This window comes from Vigna unguiculata, chromosome 5 (genome assembly GCF_004118075.2).
Source record: "Vigna unguiculata cultivar IT97K-499-35 chromosome 5, ASM411807v1, whole genome shotgun sequence".
Taxonomy (NCBI): domain Eukaryota; kingdom Viridiplantae; phylum Streptophyta; class Magnoliopsida; order Fabales; family Fabaceae; genus Vigna; species Vigna unguiculata.
The window spans coordinates 37943285-37968965 of NC_040283.1; the positions used below are offsets into that span (position 1 = coordinate 37943285).

The 25681-nt window shown below is 33.5% G+C and overlaps 3 protein-coding genes across 3 annotated transcripts; 1 reads left to right on the plus strand and 2 right to left on the minus strand.

Annotated features, from left to right (window-relative positions):
- Positions 1–2729: 2729 nt before the first annotated feature.
- On the plus strand, positions 2730–5592 carry LOC114184885 (lanC-like protein GCR2). The gene is made up of 6 exons (XM_028072269.1): positions 2730–2991; positions 3128–3306; positions 3679–3790; positions 3892–4008; positions 4097–4411; positions 5177–5592. The coding sequence occupies exons 1-6, from the start codon at positions 2836–2838 to the stop codon at positions 5513–5515; spliced, it is 1218 nt and encodes a 405-aa protein (XP_027928070.1). The 5' UTR covers positions 2730–2835; the 3' UTR covers positions 5516–5592.
- A 514-nt stretch (positions 5593–6106) lies between these two features.
- Positions 6107–8702, minus strand: LOC114184884 (protochlorophyllide reductase, chloroplastic). Its single transcript, XM_028072267.1, has 5 exons — positions 8531–8702; positions 8330–8428; positions 7022–7553; positions 6583–6941; positions 6107–6486 (listed from the first exon to the last, which is right to left on the minus strand). The coding sequence occupies exons 1-5, from the start codon at positions 8582–8584 to the stop codon at positions 6331–6333; spliced, it is 1200 nt and encodes a 399-aa protein (XP_027928068.1). The 5' UTR covers positions 8585–8702; the 3' UTR covers positions 6107–6330.
- A 1406-nt stretch (positions 8703–10108) lies between these two features.
- Positions 10109–16209, minus strand: LOC114184865 (WD repeat-containing protein 44). The gene is made up of 7 exons (XM_028072230.1): positions 14462–16209; positions 12527–12617; positions 11945–12102; positions 11811–11862; positions 11636–11718; positions 11369–11462; positions 10109–11054 (listed from the first exon to the last, which is right to left on the minus strand). The coding sequence occupies exons 1-7, from the start codon at positions 15764–15766 to the stop codon at positions 10453–10455; spliced, it is 2385 nt and encodes a 794-aa protein (XP_027928031.1). The 5' UTR covers positions 15767–16209; the 3' UTR covers positions 10109–10452.
- Positions 16210–25681: the final 9472 nt, after the last annotated feature.

Genomic DNA, 25681 nt, shown 5'->3' on the forward strand with positions numbered 1-25681 from the left:
ATCTTTTTTATCAAATAATAATTATTTAATATAGTAGCCGGGGCGTCACAACTATCATCTAATTATGTTTAAGGAAAGTTTAGGAAGATCTACCTTGCAGATGGAAAATCTCTTGATATTATAGGAAGAGGTAAGATTAACATCAAAACCTCTAATGGAAGCATGTGGACTTTAAATAATGTCAAGTATATTCCTGCCTTAAAGAGAAACTTAATATTTATAGAGCAGGTTAATGATCAAAGGCATTACACCACTTTTGGAGATAGATATTGGAAGGTAATGAAAGATAATATTGTTGTTGTTCGTGTAAAGAAAGAATGATGTCTTTACATGATTATAGATAAGGATATGATATCAATTGCATAAGTTGGCAACAATTCCTCTTTGTGACATTATAGGCTTGTGTATATGAGTGAGAAAGGAATAAAGCTAATGATCTCAAAAGGTAAAATACTTAATTTGAAGCATGTTGACATTGGACCTTGTAAACATTGTATCTTTGGAAAGCAGAAAAAGGTTAACTTCTTCAAAACAAGTAAAATGTCTAAAGTTGAAAGACTAAACTAGTGCATGCAGATGTTTGGAGGGTAGCTTCAGTGAAATCCCTTAGAGGTTCACACTATTATGTAATCTTCATTGATGACTCTACAAGAAAGGTATGGGTCTATTTTCTTAAAAATAAATCTTATGTTTTTTGTGTTTAGAAGGTGGAAAAATGAGGTTGAGACTTAATCATGTTTAGAGATTAAATGTTTGAAATCTAATAATGGTAGAGAATATGAGTAGTGAATTCAAGAAGTTTTGCTTAGAGAATAGGATCAGAGTGATCAAGACAGTTCTAAGAACATTAGAACAAAACAATGTGGTAGAAGAATGAACATAACCTTAAATGAAAGAGTAAGATGTATTAGAATCCAATGAGGATTATCCAAGGTATTTTTGCAATATACATGACAACCTATCTCATAAGTAGAGGACCATAAATTCCTTTAGACTATCAATTACCGAAAGAAATATAGTCTAGAAATGAGGTAAATCTTTCACACTTAAACGTTTTTTGTTGTGCTTCATACATTTTTTTAGACTCTAACAGTAAAGATAAATTGGACCCTAAGGCAAAACAATGTTATTTCATTAGTTATGGATCTAACATATATGACGACAAATTTTGGAATGATCAATACAAGAAAATTATCAGAAGTAGAAATGATACTTTTAATGAAAACATGTTCTATAAAGACAAGATTGTAGAATTCATAAATGAAAATAAATAGCTAGATCAAATATCATTAGAAGAAATTCCAGAAAGTGATGTAGTAAACAAAAAGCAGAATATAAAAGTAGAGCATGAGTTAGAACTTGAACAAGTAGTAGAGTCAAGAACTCCTAAAGTCTTGATTAGAAGATCTAGTAGAATAATTGTAGCACCACAAAGATTTCTCATTCATTACATTACTTGTTGTTGACTGACGTCGGTGAGCCAGAGCATTTTGTTGAGATAAAGTCTCTTTAGAAGAATAAAACATGGTATTTAACCAAGCTACTAGAAGGAAAGAAGGTTTTGCAAAACATGTGGGTCTATAGGTTAAAAGAAGAAGTAGATGGAAACAGAAGATATAAGGCTAAACTCGTAGTAAAAGGGTTTCAACAGAAACAGGGAATTGCCTTCACACAAATTTTCTCTCTTATTGTCAATATGACTACCATTAGAGTTATCTTGAGTAAAGTAGTTGCAGAAAATCTTCATTTAGAGTAAAGTATTTTCACCCCCTCTTGGAAACTTCATAGTACAGACAAAAAAAAAAAAAATCTCTTCCTCACAAATTCTTAACTTTCTTTAGACCAAGGAAAATATCACCACTACATATGTTATGCATTAAACTTATACTTTTCTTAAGGAATTCTTATATCTGCAACAACATTCAAACACAACAATCATACCACCAATAAATATATTTTAAAAAACAAAACATTAGACTAAAAAATTAAATTAGCTTCCCTTACATTAAGCAAAACTCCTATCACAATTCTCCCCTTAAGAGTTCCACCACTTACTATGTTCCTATCTACACAACCCAAAAGTTAAATTAACCATCAAAGGATAGTTCAAGGAAAAAAGTTAAATGAAAATGATATAGATGACAAAATAATTATTTATTTTTAAAATGTATAAAATTCAATAATTTCTAGAGTTGGTTTAAAAATAATATTATATAAATTCAAATGTAAAATCTTAAAATAATTTTAAACAATTTTATAACAATTTAAAACAAATAAGTTTAAAATTTAAACTTATAAATACATTTAGAGTTAAAAATGTTTTTGGTCATTTAATTTTCGGTAAAAGTTATAATTAGTCCATTTTCAAATCTTTGACCCAATTTTGTCCCTCAACTTTAAAACTGTGTGAATTTAGTCTTTTGAACCAATTTTTGTTAAGTTTATTTAATGTTTACGCACATTTTATGATTAAATTCGTGTATTTAAGAAGGTTAGAAGACTAAATTTGGTCAAAATTTAAAAAAAAAGATTAATTATAATTTTCACACGCAAATAAGAACCTATAAATTTAAAACAATTTGAAACAAATAAATTTTAAATTTTATACAAATTTAAAACAATTTGGAGAAGGTATAAGTATAAAAACATAACTTTTATTACTTTTACTGAACTGCTTTTACTTTATTTAGCATGGTATACTCCAAAATATTCCTCTCTTTTTCTTTCTATTTTGTTACACATTTTAATGTAAATCACTTTTGTTTTACAAGAAAGATTTAATTGAAAATACAGTTTATACCGTTTTCCGGCGAGTTCTACCGCCGTTAGCCGGAGATGGCCGATCGGTTCTTTCCAAACGAGATGCCACCCTTTATGGCAGAGACAGCAGACCAAATTCCATTGACGGACTCTCTCACGGCCCTTCTCTCTCTCCCTTACCAAGCCCTATCTGCAAAGTTCCAAGAGTCTGCATTTCACTTGAAACAATCGGTACTCAAAAACTTCGTTTTGAATTTGTGGGTTTCTTTCGATTAGCTTTCTTTGATTTTGGGTAGGCTCAAGTTAGCAGCTTTAGCGATGTTCCTTTCTTGGGTCGGTCTGTAAGTGTTTTGTACTTGTAGTTCAGGTGGTGAGGGAGACATGGGGATCACGTGGGAAGCGTGTGAAGGACTATACCCTTTACACGGGGGCTCTTGGAACAGCATACCTGCTTTTCAAGGCCTACCAAGTAACCAAGGATGGGAATGATCTTAACTTGTGCTCTGAGATTGTTGAGGCTTGTCATTCTGCTTCAGCAGATTCTAGGTATTCTCTCTTTTATTCGTCTAAGGGTATTATGAGTTATGACATAGCCACTAATAAGGGTTGGCTTAAACTCTAAATTGTTTAATTATAGCGTTTATGTTTTAGGTTTTAAGGATTGCTTGCTTTTGATGGTTAGATTGGAATACAATAGCGTTGTTTGAAACACATTATACTGTTGCCTGTCGTGCTTTGTCCATATTATAACTAGAATGTTTCTACCATAATCCACAATATCATCTGCCATATTTTTTTGTTGGATGTTTGGTTTGTGTTATAAGCTGCCATCTGCTGTTAATAATGCTGGTTGCAATCCAATATGGGAAATGAGATGATCTTGGTTTAACTTTCTAAATTCTAATGTATGAGTTGCAGCCGTGTGACATTTCTTTGTGGGCGTGCCGGTGTTTGTGCTCTTGGTGCTGTTGTAGCTAAGCTTACTGGTGATGAAAGGCTACTTGACTATTACCTGAGACAATTCAAAGAGGTATTTTGTTGTCTGTATTTCTGATCCCTGTGATAATTCCTATTTATACACGGAATCAAGTTGTTTAACTCTTTTCATATATGTGCCTTTGCTTAGAACAGATTGTAATACCTCGTGATTCGCCCTATGAGCTATTGTATGGGAGAACAGGTTACCTATGGGCTTGTTCATTCTTAAACAAGCATATTGGTAACAACACAATACCTACTACCCACATGGTAATAAGGCGTTGTGCTTCATGATGAGTCTCATGCATTTTTTTACTCTGCAATTTATTTTGACAAGATGGGTTTTTAACTTCAGTAGAGATCAGTAGTGGATGAAGTTATCACGACTGGCAGACAATTAGGTCACAAGGGAAGATGTCCTCTGATGTATGAATGGCATGGAAAGAAATACTGGGGTGCTGCACATGGACTTGCAGGAATTATGCATGTTTTGATGGACATGGAACTCAAGCCAGATGAGGTGGAAGAAGTCAAGGGTACCCTACATTACATGATTAACAATCGTTTCCCAAGTGGCAATTATCCCTCCAGCGAAGGAAGTAAAAATGACCGTCTTGTGCATTGGTGTCATGGTGCTCCTGGAGTCACTCTTACCCTTGTAAAGGCAGCTGAGGTAATGTTTTCCTTAGTTGCCAAATTCAAATGCGTACTGTCTGCAGAGTCTTATCGGATGTAGTGTGTTCATTCATGTGAGATATGATTTTTCATCTCTGAAAGGAAACTACTGGTTATAAATTTTGCATCATTTTAGTGTGTTCATTCCTGTGAGATATGATTTGTCACGTCTGAAAGGAAGATACTGGTTGTATATTTTACATCATTTAAGCATATGACGTGATTTGTTCCCTTGAAAAAGTGTTTCCATAGAGGCATGAAGGGAACTCATGAATTATATACTTTGCATGAATCTGGTTACAATGGACTAAAACCGTTGCCTTTGAAAAGAATGACTAATACTAGTGAATATGGTGGCACTGAAGCTGAAAATGGTATATGCATCTCAGTTGGTATTTAAAGTTAGAGAAATGTTAGGAACATACTCTTTGACAAACTCTTTCATTGTTTAAAATTTATTGGAAATCATAAAATTTTGTGGGTCTTACGTTTTATTTAATGAATCCCTTTCATAATTTTGTAGATTTCATTAAGTTTTAAGAGATGCAAAAAATTGTGCTAAGAAGAATGTGTTCCTACTCTTAAGGGTAGCTCAGAGCAGAAATCATATTCCTTTCACTTGTCAAACTCCTGTACAAACAAAAAACTAAGTTTCACTTCTGGTTTTCTTATGTTCTAAATTGCAGAAGTTTGCAATCATTATTGAGCCTAGCTGCTAAATACATGTTCACATCTCATGCTATAATCTTTGCCATCAAATTAGGTTTTTGGGGACAAGGAATTTTTGCAAGCAGCTGTAGATGCAGGGGAAGTAGTATGGAAGAGGGGTCTGCTTAAGCGAGTTGGGATCTGTCATGGCATCAGTGGGAACACCTATGTCTTCCTTTCTCTTTTCAGCTTGACAGGAAATGAGGAGTATTTGTACAGGGCCAAAGCATTTGCTTGTTTCCTACTTGATAGGGCACAAAAACTGATCTCAGAAGGAAAGATGCATGGAGGAGATCGCCCCTATTCCTTATTTGAAGGTCTTGGAGGAATGGCATATACTTGTCTAGACATGGTTGATCCACAAATGGCCAAATTCCCAGGCTATGAACTTTGAGTCACTGTGATGATGTATATTAAATTACACATATCTATCATGAAAAACTTTGGAAATATGAGAAGAAATTGCAACTTTATAGTTGTGGCTCTGTTATGTTATATGATATGTATGGGAGAGTAAACTGTTATGCATCATGCATGTTCCAGCTTTCAAAAAAAATAAATGTTTGGTTAGCATATACATCTTGGTTAACGATTTTATTTTTATTAATTCTTGAGAGAATTTAACAAATAATTATCTTTTTTACAGAAATTGTGACTAATGAGCGTGACGTGAAGATAAAAAAAAAAGAACAAGAATGGCTTTTTACATATAACTACACATGAAAAAATATCTAGATTTATTTTTTCATTCATAATGTTATTAATATTTCTATTCAACTAGTTAACTTGCTTGCTACTTCAGATGAAGAAGCTCTGAGTATAGCCTCTCTGGTTTCTCCTTGCATGTTGCATGCGCTGGTGCTCTTTATATGGATCAAGATCTTAATTATGCCATATTTTCTGAAGCTCACTTATAAATGACAATTAACGAAAAACTTGAAAGATTACACCACATTTTACAATTTTTAGTTACTATGCACAGTTATTTCAGAGGTTTTGAGCAAGATGGCCACACCCTCATGGGTCAATGATTTTATTGAGTCTTGATTCACAATCAACACCCTACATCAAAGCAAAGAAGTACCTAGCTAACAAAACAACATTAAGGCATTCGAAATGGTAGGATATATCTTATCCACTCTATTGAGATATCATTTTCCTCCATGCAAGTGCAAGGTCTTTAGAACATGGATTTTGGAGGCTCTTCCCTTAGGCCAAACCAACGAGCTTCTCACTGATATCCCACACCCTACGAGCCTTCTCAGCATCACTGGCCTCCTGTGACAACTGGTTCTCAAATGAAGCAGATGTTTTGTTCCAGCTCCAGTAAACACCAGATTTTGTAAGACTTGGATCACTCACAACCTGTGTAAAATACAACAACAACAACACATGAGATATAAAGACACTTGAAAACTTCAAGCTCTTGTTATCATTATGACCTTAGAGGGTCATTGCTACCTGAGCAAGTCTCTTTCCTGCTTCCTCTTCTGAGACATAGCCTTTGGTTATGTACTTCTGGAATGGAGGGAATAGAGTTCTGAACAAGGGAATGTGCTCTCTGAACAAACCGGTTGTGGCAATGCAACCAGGGTAGAGCGATGAGAAAGTGATTCCAGTTTCCTCATGGTATCGTCTGTGGAATTCCTGCATTGTGAGCATATTACAGACTTTGCTGTCCTTGTATGCCTTGGCACCATCAAAGTCTCCACCATCAATCATGGCTGAACTGTTCAGCCCACTCAAACCACCCTGAAGTCCCCTCAAGTCACCAAGGTTTGCCTTGGGAGGTACATTACCAGCCAATGTATTGGTGTTCCCTGTTGAATCCACACAATGATCAGCACAAAAATGCAACCAAATAAAGTGTGATAAGAACTAGAATTCTCAATAAACTGACCAGTGATTGAACCAACAATGATCATGCGCTTTGAAGGGTAATCAGATTTTTGCAAGTCCTCAAGCAACAGGCGTGCAAGGAGGAAATGTCCTAGATGGTTTGTTCCAACACTAAGTTCAAAGCCTTCAGCAGTGTATGTAGGTTCCTTAGCAGTTGGCAAGTAAACAGCAGCATTGCAAACCAACACATCTAGTGGCATTTCTGATCTTCTGAAGTTATCAACAAATTGGCGCACACTGTCAAGAGAGGCAAGGTCCAAGTGCATGATAGTGTAATTTTCCTTAGCTATGCCAGCAGATTTTGCAGCTCTTGCAGCTTTCAGGTAATCCCTGCAGGCCATTATTATATGCCATTTTCCTGTCTCAGCCAAAGCCTTAGCAGTGGCCAGGCCTAATCCAGAGGAGGCCCCAGTTATCACAACACTACCTTTCCTCAATGTTTTCTTGCCTTCTGGTGCAGACTTGGTCACTGCTGGAGAGGCTGTAGCCACTGTCTCTGCCCTCACAGCACCAATTTTTCGCAGGGATTCTCTCTGATAGAGAGAGGGGGAAACAAAAAAAGTTAGATAAATGTCCACAAAACATTTTTGTTTAGGAGGGTAGGTGGATTACACAGTAACTAGTATTTTGTTTGTTAGCAAAATCTCTTATAGTATTCGGATAAAATCCCATTTCAAACAAGTATAAGGACATATCAGAGGCTAAAGCATTCTAATTCGTGTGTTCCAAAAACTATTCAGTTTCTGACTGGAATATACTTCCCCCTCTGTCCAATAACAAGTGTCGTTCTAATCTTTTTACACGAACCAGTAAAAGCTAATAAATAGATAACAAGGTGTAACAAATGTATAAAATTAACTTTAAATTCTTGTTTATTTAAACAATAGTATAGAAGAGTGTAACACTTATCATATGTGACGGAGATAAAGATATTGTTTTGGTCATTTCACATGAGAAACCTTAAAACATGGATTTCCAATAAAAGAAAAAATAAAAGAGCAAATTATACTGTCATGCTCTGAGATTTTCTTAAATTTCTCTACCATATCTCCTTTTTTATCCATAGACTAATTCTTATATTCTTCAAAATGGATTTCATTGACATTGACACTCAATTACCCACAGAAAACACATTGTACTCCCACAAACAAGGAATTAGTAAGATTTCATTGGGTGTGGTGGGCAACCCAAGTGTTAGTATAATTTGCTCAAAAATTAAATCTTTCTTAATGTCCACTACTCAGAGTTTAGTAAGAAACAGTTGAATGGAGAATTGAGAAGAAGATTGGTAAAGCATTAATTGAACTACCTTGCACCTCAATGCAGAGGAGCTGAAGTCAGCCTTGACAGGTTCTGACAATGAGAGACCAAACAGTGTAGAATCCTTGAGAGACACACCACTCTTTCCCTGCAAACACAAATGACATGATCCAATTATCTGTAAGGAAAAAGCACCAAACACAATGAACAAGAAGAAACAACAGCATCCTGGTGGGAAATTAAAGCTAACCTCTTTGGGGACAGAGAAAGAAGCAGGAACAAGAGAAGCAGCTTGGAGAGCCATTGCAAGAAAAAGAAAAGGATTAGAAACTGGATTTTGGGTTTTAGAACGTAGTGAAGTTAGTATAAGTGGTGTTACCACTGGTAATGGAATGTGTGGTTCATGTTTGTGCACTGAAAATGAATATATATACATGAAATGATGTTTGTGATGATATGAGTGGATAAGATAATTTGCAGCATGTGCATGTGCCACGTCATTTCAAAGCAACCAATGGAGTGTGGAGTTTGGGATTTCTTAAGAAGGGATATTTTGATCCGTTGGCAATAGGAGCCACTAGTAGTTATGGCCTATGGAGTGTAAATATCAGTGCTGAAAGTGATTGAAGGAGTGGTGGTAGGTCCTAGAAGATAAAATCTGAATGAATTGAGTCCTTTTTTTTGGAAGCTTTCTTCATGGGGTATGGGTGTTGGTAATTTTTTTCTGTCACAAATGAAGAAACTAGAATGTTTGAAGAAACTCCATGGTCCAAATACTTGTCTTTGCAAATGTTAATGTTGTTAAGGGAATGTTAATCACTGTTTTTGGTTCATAACCCAATTGGCACAATGAACTATTGAGCCTACCAACATACCAAATTAAAAGTATGTTTCCATTTGATAATTTATAAGGTAGAAACGTGGTTACATTCTATATTAATCTCAACGTAAAAAAAAAAACAAATGTGTATTACACATTCATTAATATATTATATTTTTGATAATATTTATATTTTAAATTATTTATTCTAAAATAAAAAAGTTTGAAGTTTCAAAAATTGTAATTAGAGAATTCTCTAGATGATACGGTGAAAACTTATCAAATGCAATACATAAACACAATCACCGGCAATCATCACAAGATGACGCACGAACCACCACGGCAACAATTTCAAACACTCATTGTCGAAATTTATTTCCAGAAGGATAATATGGGTATTTTAAAAAGTACGGGTGCATGTGGAGAACATGAGATGCAAGAAGAATTTGCAAGCTATAATTCCTACTTAAGAAAACAAGAAAAAGGCCCAATTTTAGCAGAAGACTTGGTATCCTTTTATGAGTAGGTAAATTGGAATGTAAGATTTTGGAGCTCCTCATGCACCAAGTGCGTAACATTTTTTTTTAATTAAATAAAATGACATTAGTTATGCTAGAAATTCAAATCTGATTTTCACACATTAAATAAACAAGAAAATATTAATAAATATATAAATCCATAAACTTATTGTTCTAAAATTTTAGATTAAAAATGATGTGAAATTTTACCTAAGTTTAGTCAGGTTGTATTGTTTTTAAATCTCTCCCGTGATTCTCATTTTTTATTTCAGGACCAAATGGTTCATATTGCTACTTAGAGCTGTAGATTAATATTGCACGTCATGCTACCAAAATAAATCTTGTAAAATTTTTGTCAAGGTTATCTTGTGTAAATAAAATTCTGGACTGAATAAAGCCACACATAACACTAAATTGCAGCCATGCTGCTTTATTGAAATTGATTCGCTTTGGACAAAATATAGAATTCCATAACAAAGCTCAAGACAAATAAATCTGTAAAAGAATCATCATTTCTAATTTCAATAAGCTTTTCCCGTGCTTGCGTTACTCTACAATTGCCGATTACATCCATCGGTTTCTAAATTTCCTGCTGTAACTTTTTTTTTTTTCTTTTTTTTTTGTTTGACAATTTCCCCTTTATCCCCCTCAGTGCCTGAATGGAATGACAACCTATCTTTCATTCAACGCACAAGAACAAGAAAAGAAAATAAATGAACCCCGCTAATATTACAAATCTCACCCACTTTTTCTGTACAGGTTTTTCACCAACAAATGGAGAAGGTGAAATCAACCGCCATATGATCATAAGCATCTTCGTTCTTTCACCACCTCTTATATCCGAAGTGGCAATCCAAAATTTTGGAAAGTTCTAATTTCCCCTCGAAGGCCGGCAGTTACAATCACCATTCCCCAGGCTGACATTTTTTGACTTGCCCCATTAGAGAAATCCATACTCACACGAGGGCTTTGGTTTCTTGCAGCCAGAACAAGTTTTTCCTCTGGCCAGGTTGCAGAAATTCTATCAAAAAAGTAACTATTTGTGGCACTTGCAATGGTTGCATGGCGTGGACTATTGTTGTAACCAGATGCAGATCTTGAACCCTCACTCACAAAGTTTTCCTCTACAGGGGTAGGAGGATGATTGGCTGATGCAACTTCATCAACATTGTTATCAAGCTCGGGTTGTTCTCCAGAAAATGTATCCTGTATGTCCCATGCATCATCACCCATACCAGGCCAGGGAATGGCCACTGACACATCTTTACAGTGAAAATGTTCATATGATCGTGTGACAGTGACACCTTTGCTTCTGTTCGGCCTGCAATCAGCCTCATTTTTCCAGATGTATACATGAGAGTCCTCACTTGCTGCGACAACATATTTACCATTTGCTGTGAGGGATGCTGAAATTGGGCTAGTTGCATTCCGAAAGCCTGCATAAAACTTGCATCAGTTTGATCAGCAGCAAGGAAATAAGAATACTGAAGACTTGTTGCCATTTTAGACTAAGTTGATAAGCTAGCAAGACCGCACAACCTTTTCATCTGTCCAAATAAATATACCATATACGTCTGATAAGAAAGAGACAAATATCCTCCCACTCCAGACAAAACATGAAAAATAATCATGTTTTTCTTTGACACAATTAACAAAACAAATTTTGATGCAGATAAAAGCAGTGTACCAAATGGTTTTCTCACACGTTATACTATCTTTAAATAGATTTTCACTTTATATGACTACATACCTTTAAACTTATGGACCAGATCAACACCATCAACCACCCGTATTCTTGAGTCAGCAGATGTGATAAGTACCTCTGATGAACTTCCAGGGGCAAACTGTTTAAAAATTTAGATAGAAAGACAAGTACAGAGTCAAAGCAAATCCACTAAATTTGTACGCCCTCCTATTTTATTTTACTTTGCTTTTTCCCCGTTCAATGTTTTGGATAGATACAAAAAAGTAGCTTATCTCATAAAGCACAACAGTAAATCATTATTCATTACATTACCTGGAATCCAGTAATTTTCTTATGATGTGATTTCTTTTTCTTGTTTTGCAGATTGATCTGACTTTTCTGATGCAACTTATTTTCTGAACGAAAAAACAAAACGATAATCAGTGGCCCCACAATCACCAAAATATAAATAAATAGACACAGCTAAAAAAAAAGCATCTGACAGTACCAGATGTATTATATAAGTGGCAGCTACCCTTGTATGAACCAACCAGTGCACCCTGAACCAGACAATTTAACTCAGTTGAACATAAAATGGTACTTCTGAGTGTTCAAAAAGATTCATATTAATCTTAGACCAACCTGGCCATCAGGTGTATAACAAGCAGCAGTGACCATCTCATGTAGATCTGTCCAATCAACAACTTTTCGATCCGGAATGCTCCATATGCGAACCTTAGCATCCAAAGATCCACTAATGAAGTATCTATCATCAACAGGATTAAACTGGATGCAAGTTACTGTGGCAGAGAGAAAGAAAGATCGAAGCAAAAATCTTAATTAGCAAAGAACGAAAATGGAGTCAGTAGGGAGGTAAGGGGATTCATTGTAAAATCTAATCCACCCTAATGGACATCAAAGAGCTCTTGTACAATTAGTTCTATTTGCAGTAGAGACGACATTTTAATAAAACTGCCTGTATACCACAATGTGATTATCAAATCCTCAAATAAGGGGGATGTCTTGAAGAATATCGGATAGGGATAGGATGAACTTAGAATCGGATACAGTCGGTAGTTGGGAACAGGCAAAATAAACAATCATAAAAAGTAAAAACACAGAAAAATATACGAGTGATCTGCCATTGATATTAATTAATGCATATGATTTCCACTAAAATTAAGGGAGAGAGTATTGCAATATGTAATAACTGCATTTACTCACCAAAGTCACTGTGTGAAAATATTTTCAAACAAGACTTGCTAGACAGATGCCACAGCCGCACAGTTTTGTCCATTGAAGATGAGAGCAAGTGCTGAGAAAAATTGGGGGAAAATATATTAAAAGGATGATCTAAATATACATGCATTTTAACTCATTCGTAGAATATATTGTACTGGTTGTTCACAACTATTGAGATTTTAAAGATTTCTCAACTGACACAGTAATAATAAAGATCTCTAAATAAATAAAAGATATCTCCAATGGAAGTTTTTCAAAGACAACATTTTGGCCTGCAATAAATATCAACCATTACAATTCATCCATAAAATTTCAACCACTGCAAAAGGTGCTCACCCTAGTCCCACATTATTGTGACTCTATCTATAGGGTATAACTCAAACAAGGATGCTGAGGTTTAAGATGTGTTTCGGTATGAAAAGAATCAAGTAAAAAGTTTTGATCAAATGTTTCAAAGTTAAAGATGGTTTCATCAAACAATATAAATTACAACCAGTATCACATATTGCCCATTTCTCTATTATCGGGTTTGAACGTGCAACAACAAATATTATTTGGTACATGTAGCCAAGTCTATAAGGAAAGGGGAGATAAATACATATTTCTTATAAGGGAAAAAGAGACAGGATTACAGCAACTTAGTTTAGAAATGCTTTAGGCCAGTTTTTGAGTTTGACTTGGAAACTGACTTTTAAATTTGACTGGTCTACTAATAACAATTTCAATTAGGACCTCAGTACCTAGTTAGTCAATGTCTTTCTTCTTTTTTTTCTTTTTTCTTTTTAGGTTTACCAAACACTACCTTAAACTTACATAGGAAACAATGAAAAATGACCTCTAGATAAGATTAAAACAAAAGACAAATCTCAATAATTTATCACAATGGTAGTAATAAACCATCTGAAAAACACTCCCATGATACAAACGGGAATCTAAGCACGTCACTGACTGGCAGATATACTGTGTCTCTTCAGCACTCTTGAGCAGTAAGTTTTAGCTCTCGTTTGCAGAATTCATCTTAAAACAAATTGACATCAAGTGAAAACAAATATATAAGCTACATCCTAAGAATTGAGGCAAGCTATATAGGACTTCCCAACACTCGTTTCTTTATAGACAATCCAAATTATCTCCATATCTATTGTTCACTATAGTAATTGCTGGAAAAATTGAACATACCCAGAGGATTTATTGTCAAAGTAACCATTAATTATATTAACACAAATGCCATCCCCGTAGTTTATAAGTTACCTTCCTAAATTAACCATTTTTAAACTCCTTTCTAAAAAATGCCAAAAATAGAAATGTAATTCTATAGGAAAAATAGACCGATTTATACCCATTAAAATCAAAATTTTGTAAACCAAAATCAACCTGACGGGGTGTAGGGAAAAAGAAGAATCCAGAAACCTTCTCATTGGGCCAGAACTTTATCCACTTGATCCAACAATACATATTACAACGACTCAACCCAAACTAAAAATAGCGTAGTAGCTCATGAACTGCACATAAATACCTTTCAATGTAATAACCAGAAAACACGAAACAAAATAAGGTAGAACCTCACTCAAAAAGATAATCATCGTTGCCTAAACTGCTTATAAAACACAACAGATAACACAATTTGAAATCCATATTTATTATCCCTTGATGCCTTTTCAACCACTTAAAAACTGTCCCACTCCCATCAATTATCTAAGAACGTCAAACCTTTCTGATATAGATACAGAGCAGAAAACTCACTCCAACAGTTCAGTAAATGCGAATTGTTCAGTTAACAGAAAAAATGAATAATGTACAAAAGCATATCTAACACAGGAGTGCAAAATACTCGGTACAGTTATACTGACACATTGAAATTGAACACTTTTCTAGAACCAAAGAACATCAAGACCCATATGAAAATTGGAAGCTAACCTGAGACTTAGACCATGAGAGATCAAGAACATCATGAAGATGTCCCTGAAAGGAGCAAACTGGTTTGTCAGTGAGTGCAAACACGGTCTGCGGCACGACAAACTGGTCGAGGCTCAAGGACTTCCTACTCACGCTGGACCTTCCCTTCCTCTTCCTCTCCACATCCCTGAGCGGAGACAGCATTGCCGCAGCCGTCGGTTCCGGCGACCCATTCACCACCAAAAACATATTCACACTCCCCCCATCCTCCCCCTTCTCCCTATCGAGCAGCAGCAGCTCCCCCTTCCTCTCCCCCTCCACCACCTGCCACACATGAATCACGCAATCCTCACCAGCACTCGCCAAATACTTCCCATCCAAACTAAACTTAATGCTCCAAATAGACCCACTATGCGCCTGAATCTCCTGGCTCTTGTAAAGCGCCGTCACCTCCTTGCAACTCTTCCCGTACTGCTTCACTCTCACCCTCTCCGGACCGTGAAACGCGGCGTCCTGGCTGTCATCGGTGGCGGAGCTGGACCGCCGGCCGCCCTTCTCCGACGAGGTGTCCCTCTCATCGCTGCTCCGTCGATCCCTGTACCCGGCGACGGAGCTCGCGACACTCTTGATACTCTTCAACCACCCCCCACCTTTCTTCTTCACCTTGGAGCCAGTCGCATTGGAATCGACGCTAGCCTCTTCAACATTCTGCCTCCGCATTAGCTCCTGAACGATGGGGGAGTGCCCCACCGTCATCTCGAACTCCTCCATCGTCAAGTGCCTCCCCGTGGCAACCTCCCGCAGATTCTCCCAATCGTTCACCACGAACTCCTTCCCGTTGTCGAGATCGCGTATCGTGCAGAGCTCTTCGGAAGGAGGCTTGGGGTTCGGAGGCCTAGGATTGGCGGCGCCGGCGGAGGATGAGGTGGCGGCGGCGGCGGTGGTGGTGGTTGTATTTGTGGTGGTGACGTCGGATTTGGATCGGATTGGGGAAACGCGATCGCGTGGGGGAGGGTGAGGGTTTTGGCGCGTGAGGGAGGAGAGGCCGAGTGATAGTAGGAGGCGCGTGCGTCGCTCGGAGACAGAGGTGGGTTGGGAGATCCATATGTCGTAGTTGTTGGTTAGGGGGAAATTGGGGAGTGTGTCGTTTCGATGGGGCTGGGGTTCGTTCTCGGTTTCGTCGTTGTCGGAGTTGGAGTTGGAGCATGAACAGGAGGAGGAGAGAGAGAGTAAACGGTCGTTTGAGTCGTAGAAACAGTCTTGGTCTTGGTCCTGGTCTCGTTCTTGTTCTTCTTCGTCTTCTTCTTCTCCCAGGGCTTTGCTCATGGTTCGTGGCGACGATGAGGGTTCAGAAGATTGGGATTGGGATTGGGCATTCCCATTGGCAATGAAAATGCCCAATCGATCCGATCACTCCCACCGATTAGATCCGACCCGAATGAGATGCAACACTCCACAAGCACATAATAATATTACGAATAATGCGAGAGAGAAAGCAGAAAGCAGAAAGCAGAAATTAGTTTCGGTGGTTCCAGAGCCTACGCTATATCGCTGTTCCTACTGCTATCGCTATGCTATGGTGTGGTAGCACACAACGCAGGCACCATCAATTTTCTTTTTTCCTTTTTTTTCTTTTTTCAGCGTTTCATCATATAATCAATGCTTCTACCCTCTCTCTCTCTCCTTCGCCGTTTTTCCTTTGCGTTGTGTCTGTCTGTGTTTCGTGCGCTCTTTTCTCCCTTTGGACTTCCAACTACTAACAAATAACAATTTCATTCGGTGAGGGACTCCTCACTGGCTAACGCTGTTTCCTCTTTCTTCACTAAATAATCTTTATTACTCTTTTCTCTAACTTCTTTAATTTAATCAATTATTTTTCATTTTAACTTCTTACCATACATTAATGTATCATACCCGTTACGTCATTCTCATATTCCCGTTTACGAATTCAAAACAACGTCAAATATTTCTACAGGGGTTAAAATCAATTATGACGTCATAATAATATATTGCTTCCTTTAACTACATTATCTAATTATACATTAAAATCTAACCAGACGTGCAAGATTAGTTTTAATCTTTCAATGAATAAGAACCCAGACCACGTCTTCTCCTGGCTGGGTATTACGACTTTTTTGTCAAAAATAAAGGGTGCTTTTGACTTTAAATTTTGCTACCAGTTTTTTATATTTTGTTTTAAATTGATGTCAGGAGTAAATCTCATTTTTAAATATTAATTTAAAGAAAATAACTATATAGGTATATTTTAGCCATATGTCTATCACATTTTAATAATGGAATAGATCATGATATCATTGCAATTTGTCAGCACTTTTATTTTAAAATAAATAAATTGTTTCCTTTTTAAAAAGAGAAACCATATTTTATTTTCTTAAAACGATTCATCATTAAGAAAGGAAAAAAAAAAACTTTTAATATATGTTATGAAGGCAAAGACAAAAAAGCCCCTCTCTATATTTTTGTCACGAACATGTTCCATGCCCGGAGCTGATTCCCACCAACAATCCCATTTGCATCGTTGTTAGCTAAATATTAATTCCAATGTCAGATTTTCTTTCTCATCTACAACACAATAATTTCAAAAATAAAAAATATTTTTTTTCTTATTTAAGAAATATATTAGTGTGGCATGAATATTATATTAGCATATAATGAAGCACATAAGCATGATTATTTGACGATTAAGTTCAAAGTAACAAGACTGTAGATGGTAGATGTTTACCAACAAAAGTTTTTGTGTTCCTGAAATTGTCTCTGGAACAGTTTATGTTCCTGAAAGCGTGTTGCATTTTAGTGAGGCACCATAATTGTGTCTTGGATTAGCACTCAACAACACATTTGTTTTATTTTTGACATTTCAAAGCTACCATGACAACAAAGACATTCACGAGAGGAATTTTAGGAACATTTGATTATACTAACTGGGGACAAATTAAAAAGGTAAAGCTGTGTCATTATGTGATAAACACTGTAACTTTGAAAAGTGGTGACTTACAAGGCTCACCTGAATCATGCATAGGTAGGGATCACTAAACCTCTTTTTTATCATTAAGGATGATGTATTATTATATTTTATTCTTTGTTTTAATAAATTAATCCTCTTCTTATCTTTTACTTTCTTTCTTTTTTTATTTAACTTTTGAGATTATTGTTATATATTTTCATCTTCAACATCATTATATCTCAAACCCATCTTATCTTTTTCTTCCACCAATAACCCAAATTATAATACTTATGAATACCCAAAGTTAATTACATTGAGTAATCTAAATTAAGCTAGGGATATCCATTTAAGGACCTCCCAAATTCCTTTTCTTGGTCAAAATAAATGGCACCTAATCTTTCAATTATTGTACCCAAAAATGAATAAATGGGTATGCTAATTATAATTAGCTTCAAACTTATGTTAATTAGTTTCCCCGCATAGAGTTTTATTTTTTAAATGATGACAGCTGCATGAGAACATCGAGAATTATTGGAACCATTATATATAATTTTAAGATAGTTTTATTCAATGACTCGAAAGATTACAGATGAGGAATTTTTAAAAAATTAAACCTTGTATGTGTAAGCTATATTAACTTATTGAAAATATTGTAGTTTTCTGTAATTTCATTAAGAAAAACTTTAGACTCTTCTTGCACTAACATCAAAATAAAATAATGACTACAGATTAATTGAGGATTCCTAAATCTAGTAAACTTTAGTAATATGTGCGAATTATGATAAACAAATATTGTCGACAACAAATATATGTGAAAATAATATTTAATGGGACTAAATAAATTTCAATGAGAAGGACACATATACTGTAAAAGAAGATTTTATTCATTTTTTTATGTAATAATATATTTTACATTTATTTGTTAATTAATTAGAGAACACTTAAAACATTATTTTTAAGTTATGTATTATAAAAATCAATAATTTCTATGGATAAGTTTATGGTAAATAAAGATGTAAAAAGATGAATAATTTCATGGTATTTCAATTGAGTCTATAAATATAAATTTTATGCACTCATCATTAGCATTACCATTAGTTACATGGTATTCTCTGTCTGATTTATAACATTGTCTCAACAAACTTTTCTCTTGTTTCTTTCAGTTTTTGGTACACAATGATTGTAACTTTAATTTCAATTTATATTATTATTATTATTATTATTATTATTATTTTTTATTATTTCATTTCAAAAATACACTTAAACTAACAAGTTTTCAAGAACTAAATATATATAGGTTGTCACACATTAAACTCAAAATTATATGTTTACAGTTAAAAATGTTAACTATTCATTCTACATTAAAACTTTTTTGAACCTTTAAAATGACCTCTTATTAATTAACCCATTATTGGTACACAAGAAAAAGCACATCCAGAAATAATAAACTTGATTTTTTATTATTTAGTAAGTACAACAGTATTTACTCTAACATGATTAACAAATAAACTCTTTCTCTATATAGTAATTAACACGAGTATCTGAATCTAGACATATTCCACAGGGTACAACATTACTTTTAATTATGATACTTAAATGTTAACATCAATCTATTATATATTATAGTTGTTGTTTTTATAGCCAATAAATAAAGTGATGCGTTTCATAGAAACTTATAATTCTGTGATATTAAAGGTCAATTATATCGCTTACAAGTTAATTTGTCTGTAAGTGAAGACTTGGGGTGGTACAAAAATTGAAAATAATATTAATTATATAATTAAATACTTTACAGATCATCATAACATGGAAACATATAATGAGCAATCAAGGCGTAACAAGTGCAAAATACTTCTACACATGCCAAATATTCTTAGGGTCGGAACTCACTTCACATTTATTCTCTTCTTTTTTCTTCCCTTCCTTTTTTTTTTTCTTTTTTGCTTCCTCCTTTTTTCACCCCATAAGAATGGTTCTTTTGTTTCTTCTAAGTTTGCAATTTAATCATAAAAAAGAATCTTCCTTTTCTTCAAATCACCCAAAAAAAAAAGACAATAAAAAACACAATTCAATACCCTAAAAGAAAAATGCATGAGATGATTATTTATATGTTATTTCAAAGTATAAAATATGTAAATAATTTGAATTGTTCAATATAGAGAGAGAGAGAGAGAGAGAGATGGAAATGTAGAAGAGTTGATTAACTTCACGTAATCCTTAAATTCAACGTAATAACAGTAAATTACAACTCAAAAACAGAAGGAAGCATGTTGAAGAGAGAGAAAAAGCATGTCTGGTTTTTTATTTGTTTCCTCAATGCATATGAAAGTGGTGTCCGAAAAGCACTTTGTCCTATGGTAAATGGTTTGAAGGGAAAAAGAAAGGTATATATAGAATATTATTATCCTATATGAGAGATTATAAGTCTAGTGCATTTTCTTTTTCTCAATCAAGAGAGAGACATAAAGAGATATATAGAATGAAATAATCATAATTACAATTTAAAATGTTCGAATAATAGTAAGATTGTTGAAATGTATAATATAGAAATTATTTTAAAATAGAATTAAGAGAAATATTAATAAATGTTAAACTACGTGCAACATTCCTTGCATGTGTGACGCAATGATTGAGTTCACCTTGTAGGTTGTGGTCAAAGTAAACCTTGCAAAGGAAACATTAAGTGGAACTTTAGTGAAATCCACAGATTATTAGATAGCTGGAAATAAGGCTTTAAGTCTTCAAAATCACACTTTACATTTTGTGTTTGGTGTGGGAAACCATAGCTTTTACCTCTTTTTCTTCTTATTCTTTTGCTTTTTTACCCCTGTAATTTTTTGTTTCCTGAATTTCATCAGCACCACCTTTAGTTATGATAATGGAAAAAACAATGGGCTTTGAACATACATCATAATCCTCAAATACATATTATATTTCTTGTGATCTAGCATTGTCGGTTGTTTTTTTTTTTTCCCCATAAATTACTATCAGTTTTGCATAATGCATTGTGTTATGTTGTTTATTTTAAGTGGAACTAATTGTTGGTCTCTTTTAGAAAAATCAAGCTACCTATTTCGTTAATATGACCTTAAAATAATAATTGATATTAAAAATATTTTTGTAATAAATGAATACAATATGACCTTAAGAATAATAAAAGCAACAAATATATATTGGTTGAAATATGAATTTCCTCTAATCAAAATTGTTTTATTAGAGGGAAGATTGTTAAAGATTGTATTTGTATTACTTCTAAAATTATTAATCTTCTATCTAAAAAGGTCAAGGGTGGTAATTTAGTCATCAAGATTGATATAATTAAGGCTTTTGATACCATCAATTAACGTTTCTTAATTCAAATGTTGTGTTGTTTTGATTTTCATGATGGTTTTTTGACGTGGATTCTTGCAATATGCTCACCTTTCTATCCAAGTTAAATTGGTTACTTCACTCTCTCTCCTTTGTTTTTTGTTTTGCTGAGGAAGTTAATAGGGGCATCTCAAAGCTCATTTCTAAAAAACGTATGCTTCCCATGGTTGATTCTCGTGGGATAGAATTTCCTCCTCATACTCTTTATGCTGATGATATATTTATTTTTTTTAGAGGAGGTACTAGAATCCTACATCATTTGAAATATTTCTTGCATGAGTATGACACTTTCTCTAGTCAATGAGTGGGTTCTACTAAAAGTCACTTTTACATTATTGATGCTTTTGCTTCTTTTGTTAGACATCTCAAGAGGCTTCTCTCTTGTATTCAGTGATCTCTTCATTTTACGTAATTAGGTATGCCAATTTTTGTAAAGACTTCTAAGGCGCAATTTTTTCAACCTTTGGTTGATAATATTCGTAATAAGCTTGCTTCTTGGAAAGAGGGTTTCTTAATATGATGGGAAGAATTCATGTAGTAAATTTGGTAATTGTTGGCTTATTGTCTTATAGTTTCCAGGTTTACAAATGACCTATTAAGATTCTCCTTAAGGTGGAACATGGATTCAAAATTTTATTTAGACTAGAGATTTACAAAACGAGGATTGTTCATTGTTAAATGGTCTATCTTGTGTTATTCTAAGGTGAATAATGGTTTGCAGGTTATTAATATTTAGTTGCAAATAAAGCCTACCTGTTATGTTTAGCTTGGGAGTTTGCTTATGGCAAAATGAGTTAAACTAAACTCATGCGTATTTGATGTCTTAAGTCTAGGCACCTGAAATATATTTTTAAATCGTCACCAATTTGGCATGGTATTAAGGATGCATATGATGTTGTTCTTGAAAATAATTTTTGGGCACTAAGTAAGAGTGATTGTATTAATCTTTGGAATAATTGTTGGTGTTATGACATTTGCATATCTAAATTAGTTGGAATTCCTTATTTTGATAGAGTAAGGTTATACTTTGTTCTTCATTCGGGTGGACAAGTACTCACTGGAATTTTTCTTCTTTTGTTGCCAATTTATGTGATTTTTTCTACTTTAATGGTTAATAAGGATCATGATGTGCCCAATTGGATTATGTACGCACTACACCATTTTTTAGTTTAAACAACAACTTAAAAATGTTGCTTAAATTAAAAAAAAATTGTGGACTTAAGTTTAGGCAACGATTTTCTAGCTATGGAGTATGCAGTAGTTGCTCAAAGATGACAATTTGTTGAAAACAATTGCCTTAGATGAAGGCAATAGACCACCCGCTTTTTAGCCAACACATTTTAAATGTTATGTAATCTTTAAGCAATGCTTATTTAATTGTTATGTTTATGTTCATAACATAATTATTTGATATCTCCCTAAATAATTGTCTCATTGAGGATCTAACTCATGACCTTGACTTTGATACCAATTGTTGGATTGAACACTTACCATTGATTTGTCTACTTAAGATTGTTACAACTAAAGTGTCTTGACCCACCTAGTCTTCACCATGAGAAAATCAATGCACCTTACAACAATTTAATTATTGTTGGGTCACATGAAGATAATTTAAAAATATTTAGTTAAATTATCACAATTTAAATTTGTTGTATAAACTATCCACATTTTAACAATTGTTGCCTACAACTATCTACATTTTCTAACGCATTGGTTAAATTAAATAGGCAACATTTTTGTTATGCTCTTTAGGTTTAAGGAAAATAAAACTCACAATATAACCAACAATAAAAAATTGTAGCTTATTCCTATTTCATGCAATGATTTTTTGGTTGTTGCCATATAAGCGTTGTTTAATTTATAGGTGTGAAGAACATTCATATCGTATAGTATAACTGAGAATGAACCAACACAAAGAAGAGACTACAATGTTATTGTTTTCCCCACTTTTTTTATAGTCAACACTTAAAAAATGTTGCTTAAATAATCAATTATTTATAAAATATAATCTTTACTAGTTTTGAGCCACACCTATATATTTGTGGCTTTTTCTATGTTTAGGCAATAATTTTGTACATGAGGACTATTTCAATGTGGTATAAAGTAAGAAATGGTGTAGTGACGATACTAGTGTGTTTTCTCAAAATGTTGCAAAAAAATTTTACTTTTCTAGAATGAAATGTGTGGATTGGGGGGTCTTGATTTGGTTGGATGAGGTGCCACCAGCTAAAACTTTGGTTGTTTAGAAGTTGTTGTATGGTCATTTACCTATTGATTTGGATGTTCAGAAAAAATGAGTGGTTTTATGCTCTATGTGTTCTTTATGTGGTAATAATGTTATATCTTTTTCTCGTTTATTCTTTCATTGTTCTATTGCTATACAATTGTGGAAATGGTTGAAGAAAGTTTTTCAGGATTTGTAATTTTCTTCTTTGAATTTGGTTATTTAGTTTATGAAGTCTTCTTGTAGTCATTTGCTTAAAGTAATTAAAATGATTGTAATTACTATAGTTTTTTAGATGATTTGAAGGATGATAAATCATAGTATATTTCAGGATCCAATTGTATTTCCTTTTGTTATTTTTCAAATTAAGGAGTTAACACATATGGCTGGGAACAAATCTAAGAAACATATGAGTAATATTATCTCTAATTTTTTTGTGCTGAAAATTTTTAATATTCAAACTAGGGAAGGTAGGGTAGTTTCATTTATGGATGTAATATGGCAAGTTTCATCTACCAATTGGCTTAAGGTGAATACTGATGGTGTAACTAAGGGTTATTTTGGTTTAATTCCATGTGTTAGTATTTTTAGAGGAAGTCGAGGTGAATATATGGGTAGTTTTTCAGCTTTTTTGGGGTACAAACTTCTATTTATAATGAGTTTATGAGGGTCATTTATCCTTTGGAGCATGCTTGAAGGAATGAATTTCAGAGGCTTTGGTTGGAAAGTGATTCTTCTTTAGTTTGTCGTGTTTTTTTTTGGATCAACAAGTGGTTCCTTGGAGTCGTAGAGGGTGATGGTGTTTGTGCTTGCATTTTTATAAGCATATGGAATTCAAAGTTTCTCATGTTTTTCGTGAAAGAAACCATTGTGCTGATAAATTAGCTAATTTAGTTTTGATTCATAAAGAACAATATAAGTGGTTTAATGTTTTACCTTCATATATTTATTTAGATTTTGTTTTTCATAATAGGTATAATTTGTCTATGTTTCGTGAAGTGTAATTTTTTTATCATGGATGTGGTGTGGTTCCCTCATGCTTTGTATTCCTTTATTTTTTATTTTAATAAATTTTTCATGTGATGACAAATGACTGATGTGCTTTTGGGGTGTCAGCATAGCTAAGATGTCAAAGTTTATAATGATATCTAACATGACCTTATTTGGAAATATGACTTGAATCAGTATAGAAAATGACATATAACATTAATTAGAGTAAAAAATCTAAATTATCCCTTTTATGTCGGTTTAAGACATAATTGATGTAGAAAAGAATTCATATTGTTGATATATAATATTTAAGTATGTTTGTTTGAGTTGATTTGAAGGTTCCAACTATGTGAATTTAATGATGGATGTGTTATAGTTAATCCTATAGTGAATCTTGTGTTGAGTTGTAATTATTTGGTTTAAATTATGTTTGGATAAGTATGTGGTGCTTAATCATGATATTTTGTGCGCTACAATTATTTTCAAAATATTTTAATCGATTGAAATGAATTTTAGCTTGTTGAAATTTCATTTATTATTGGAAACACGAGCTTTAAACATTGTAATTGATTTAATTGGTTAAATTCATGGTGTTTTTGTTCATAATCCTCAAATTTTATGTGTTTCAACCAATTGAAATGTGAATAAATTTATTAAAACAACTAAAAAAGTCATTTTAAGTTATTTCAATCGATTCAATTACTAATTGATTGAAACTATTTCAGCAACTCATTTTACATTGTGTTTGTCAATTAAAACAAATTTCCACCTCTTGGTTTTATCAATTTAATAAAATTGGTTTCTATTTTTAGATATATAAGAGAACCCAAAATAACATTTTAGATATATTTTTTTGCATTTCAAATTATTCTTTGAAAAGCAAAAGACATTTTTTGGAACCCTCTTTCAAATATTTTTTTTTAAAGATCAAAATTCAAATGTTTCATATCACTCTTGTTAAAAATCAATTGTCTTTGCTTCTAAAAATGCTTGTTCCCGTAACCAATTCAAAATATTATGTATTACCATACCCTAACTCATGTTTGGTTAATCCAAATATCCATCGTTAACAACAAGACAAATTTGAACAATACTTTTGATATGAACTTACTTGTCATTCATAGTTAATGAAATTTCAAATATTAATAACTATAGTAAAAAGAAAATTCAATATAAATTTATACACGTAAATCAAATGAACTAAAATACCAAATTATTTCATAATTAAAAAGTTACCATTGTACTACAACTTTTATAGCTATGGTTAGCTTTTTATGTAATGAAAAAAAAAACACAAAAAAATATTGTTGTATTATACTGTAAAAAGCGACAAATTTAAAGAATCGTCGTACAAAAAACGTTAGTATATACATGATTTTTTGTAGTGATTGTACTACAACTTTTATAACCACGCTTAACTTTTTATGTAATGAAAAAGAAAAACACAAAAAAGTATTGTCTCAATTTTTTAGAAAAGGTGTGACTTTATCTCAATAGAAATATTATTTCTTTATACGGTAAATACATATATTTTAATCAATATTTTCTTATATTTCACAAAAATATGACAATAATTTGCATTGGTTTTCGAGTGGCACAAATGAGAATAATGACATTGAATCACTAACAAATGAAAATTACACCCAAAGTTCAATACAAAAATGTAATCAACAAAAAATTCATGAAATATATG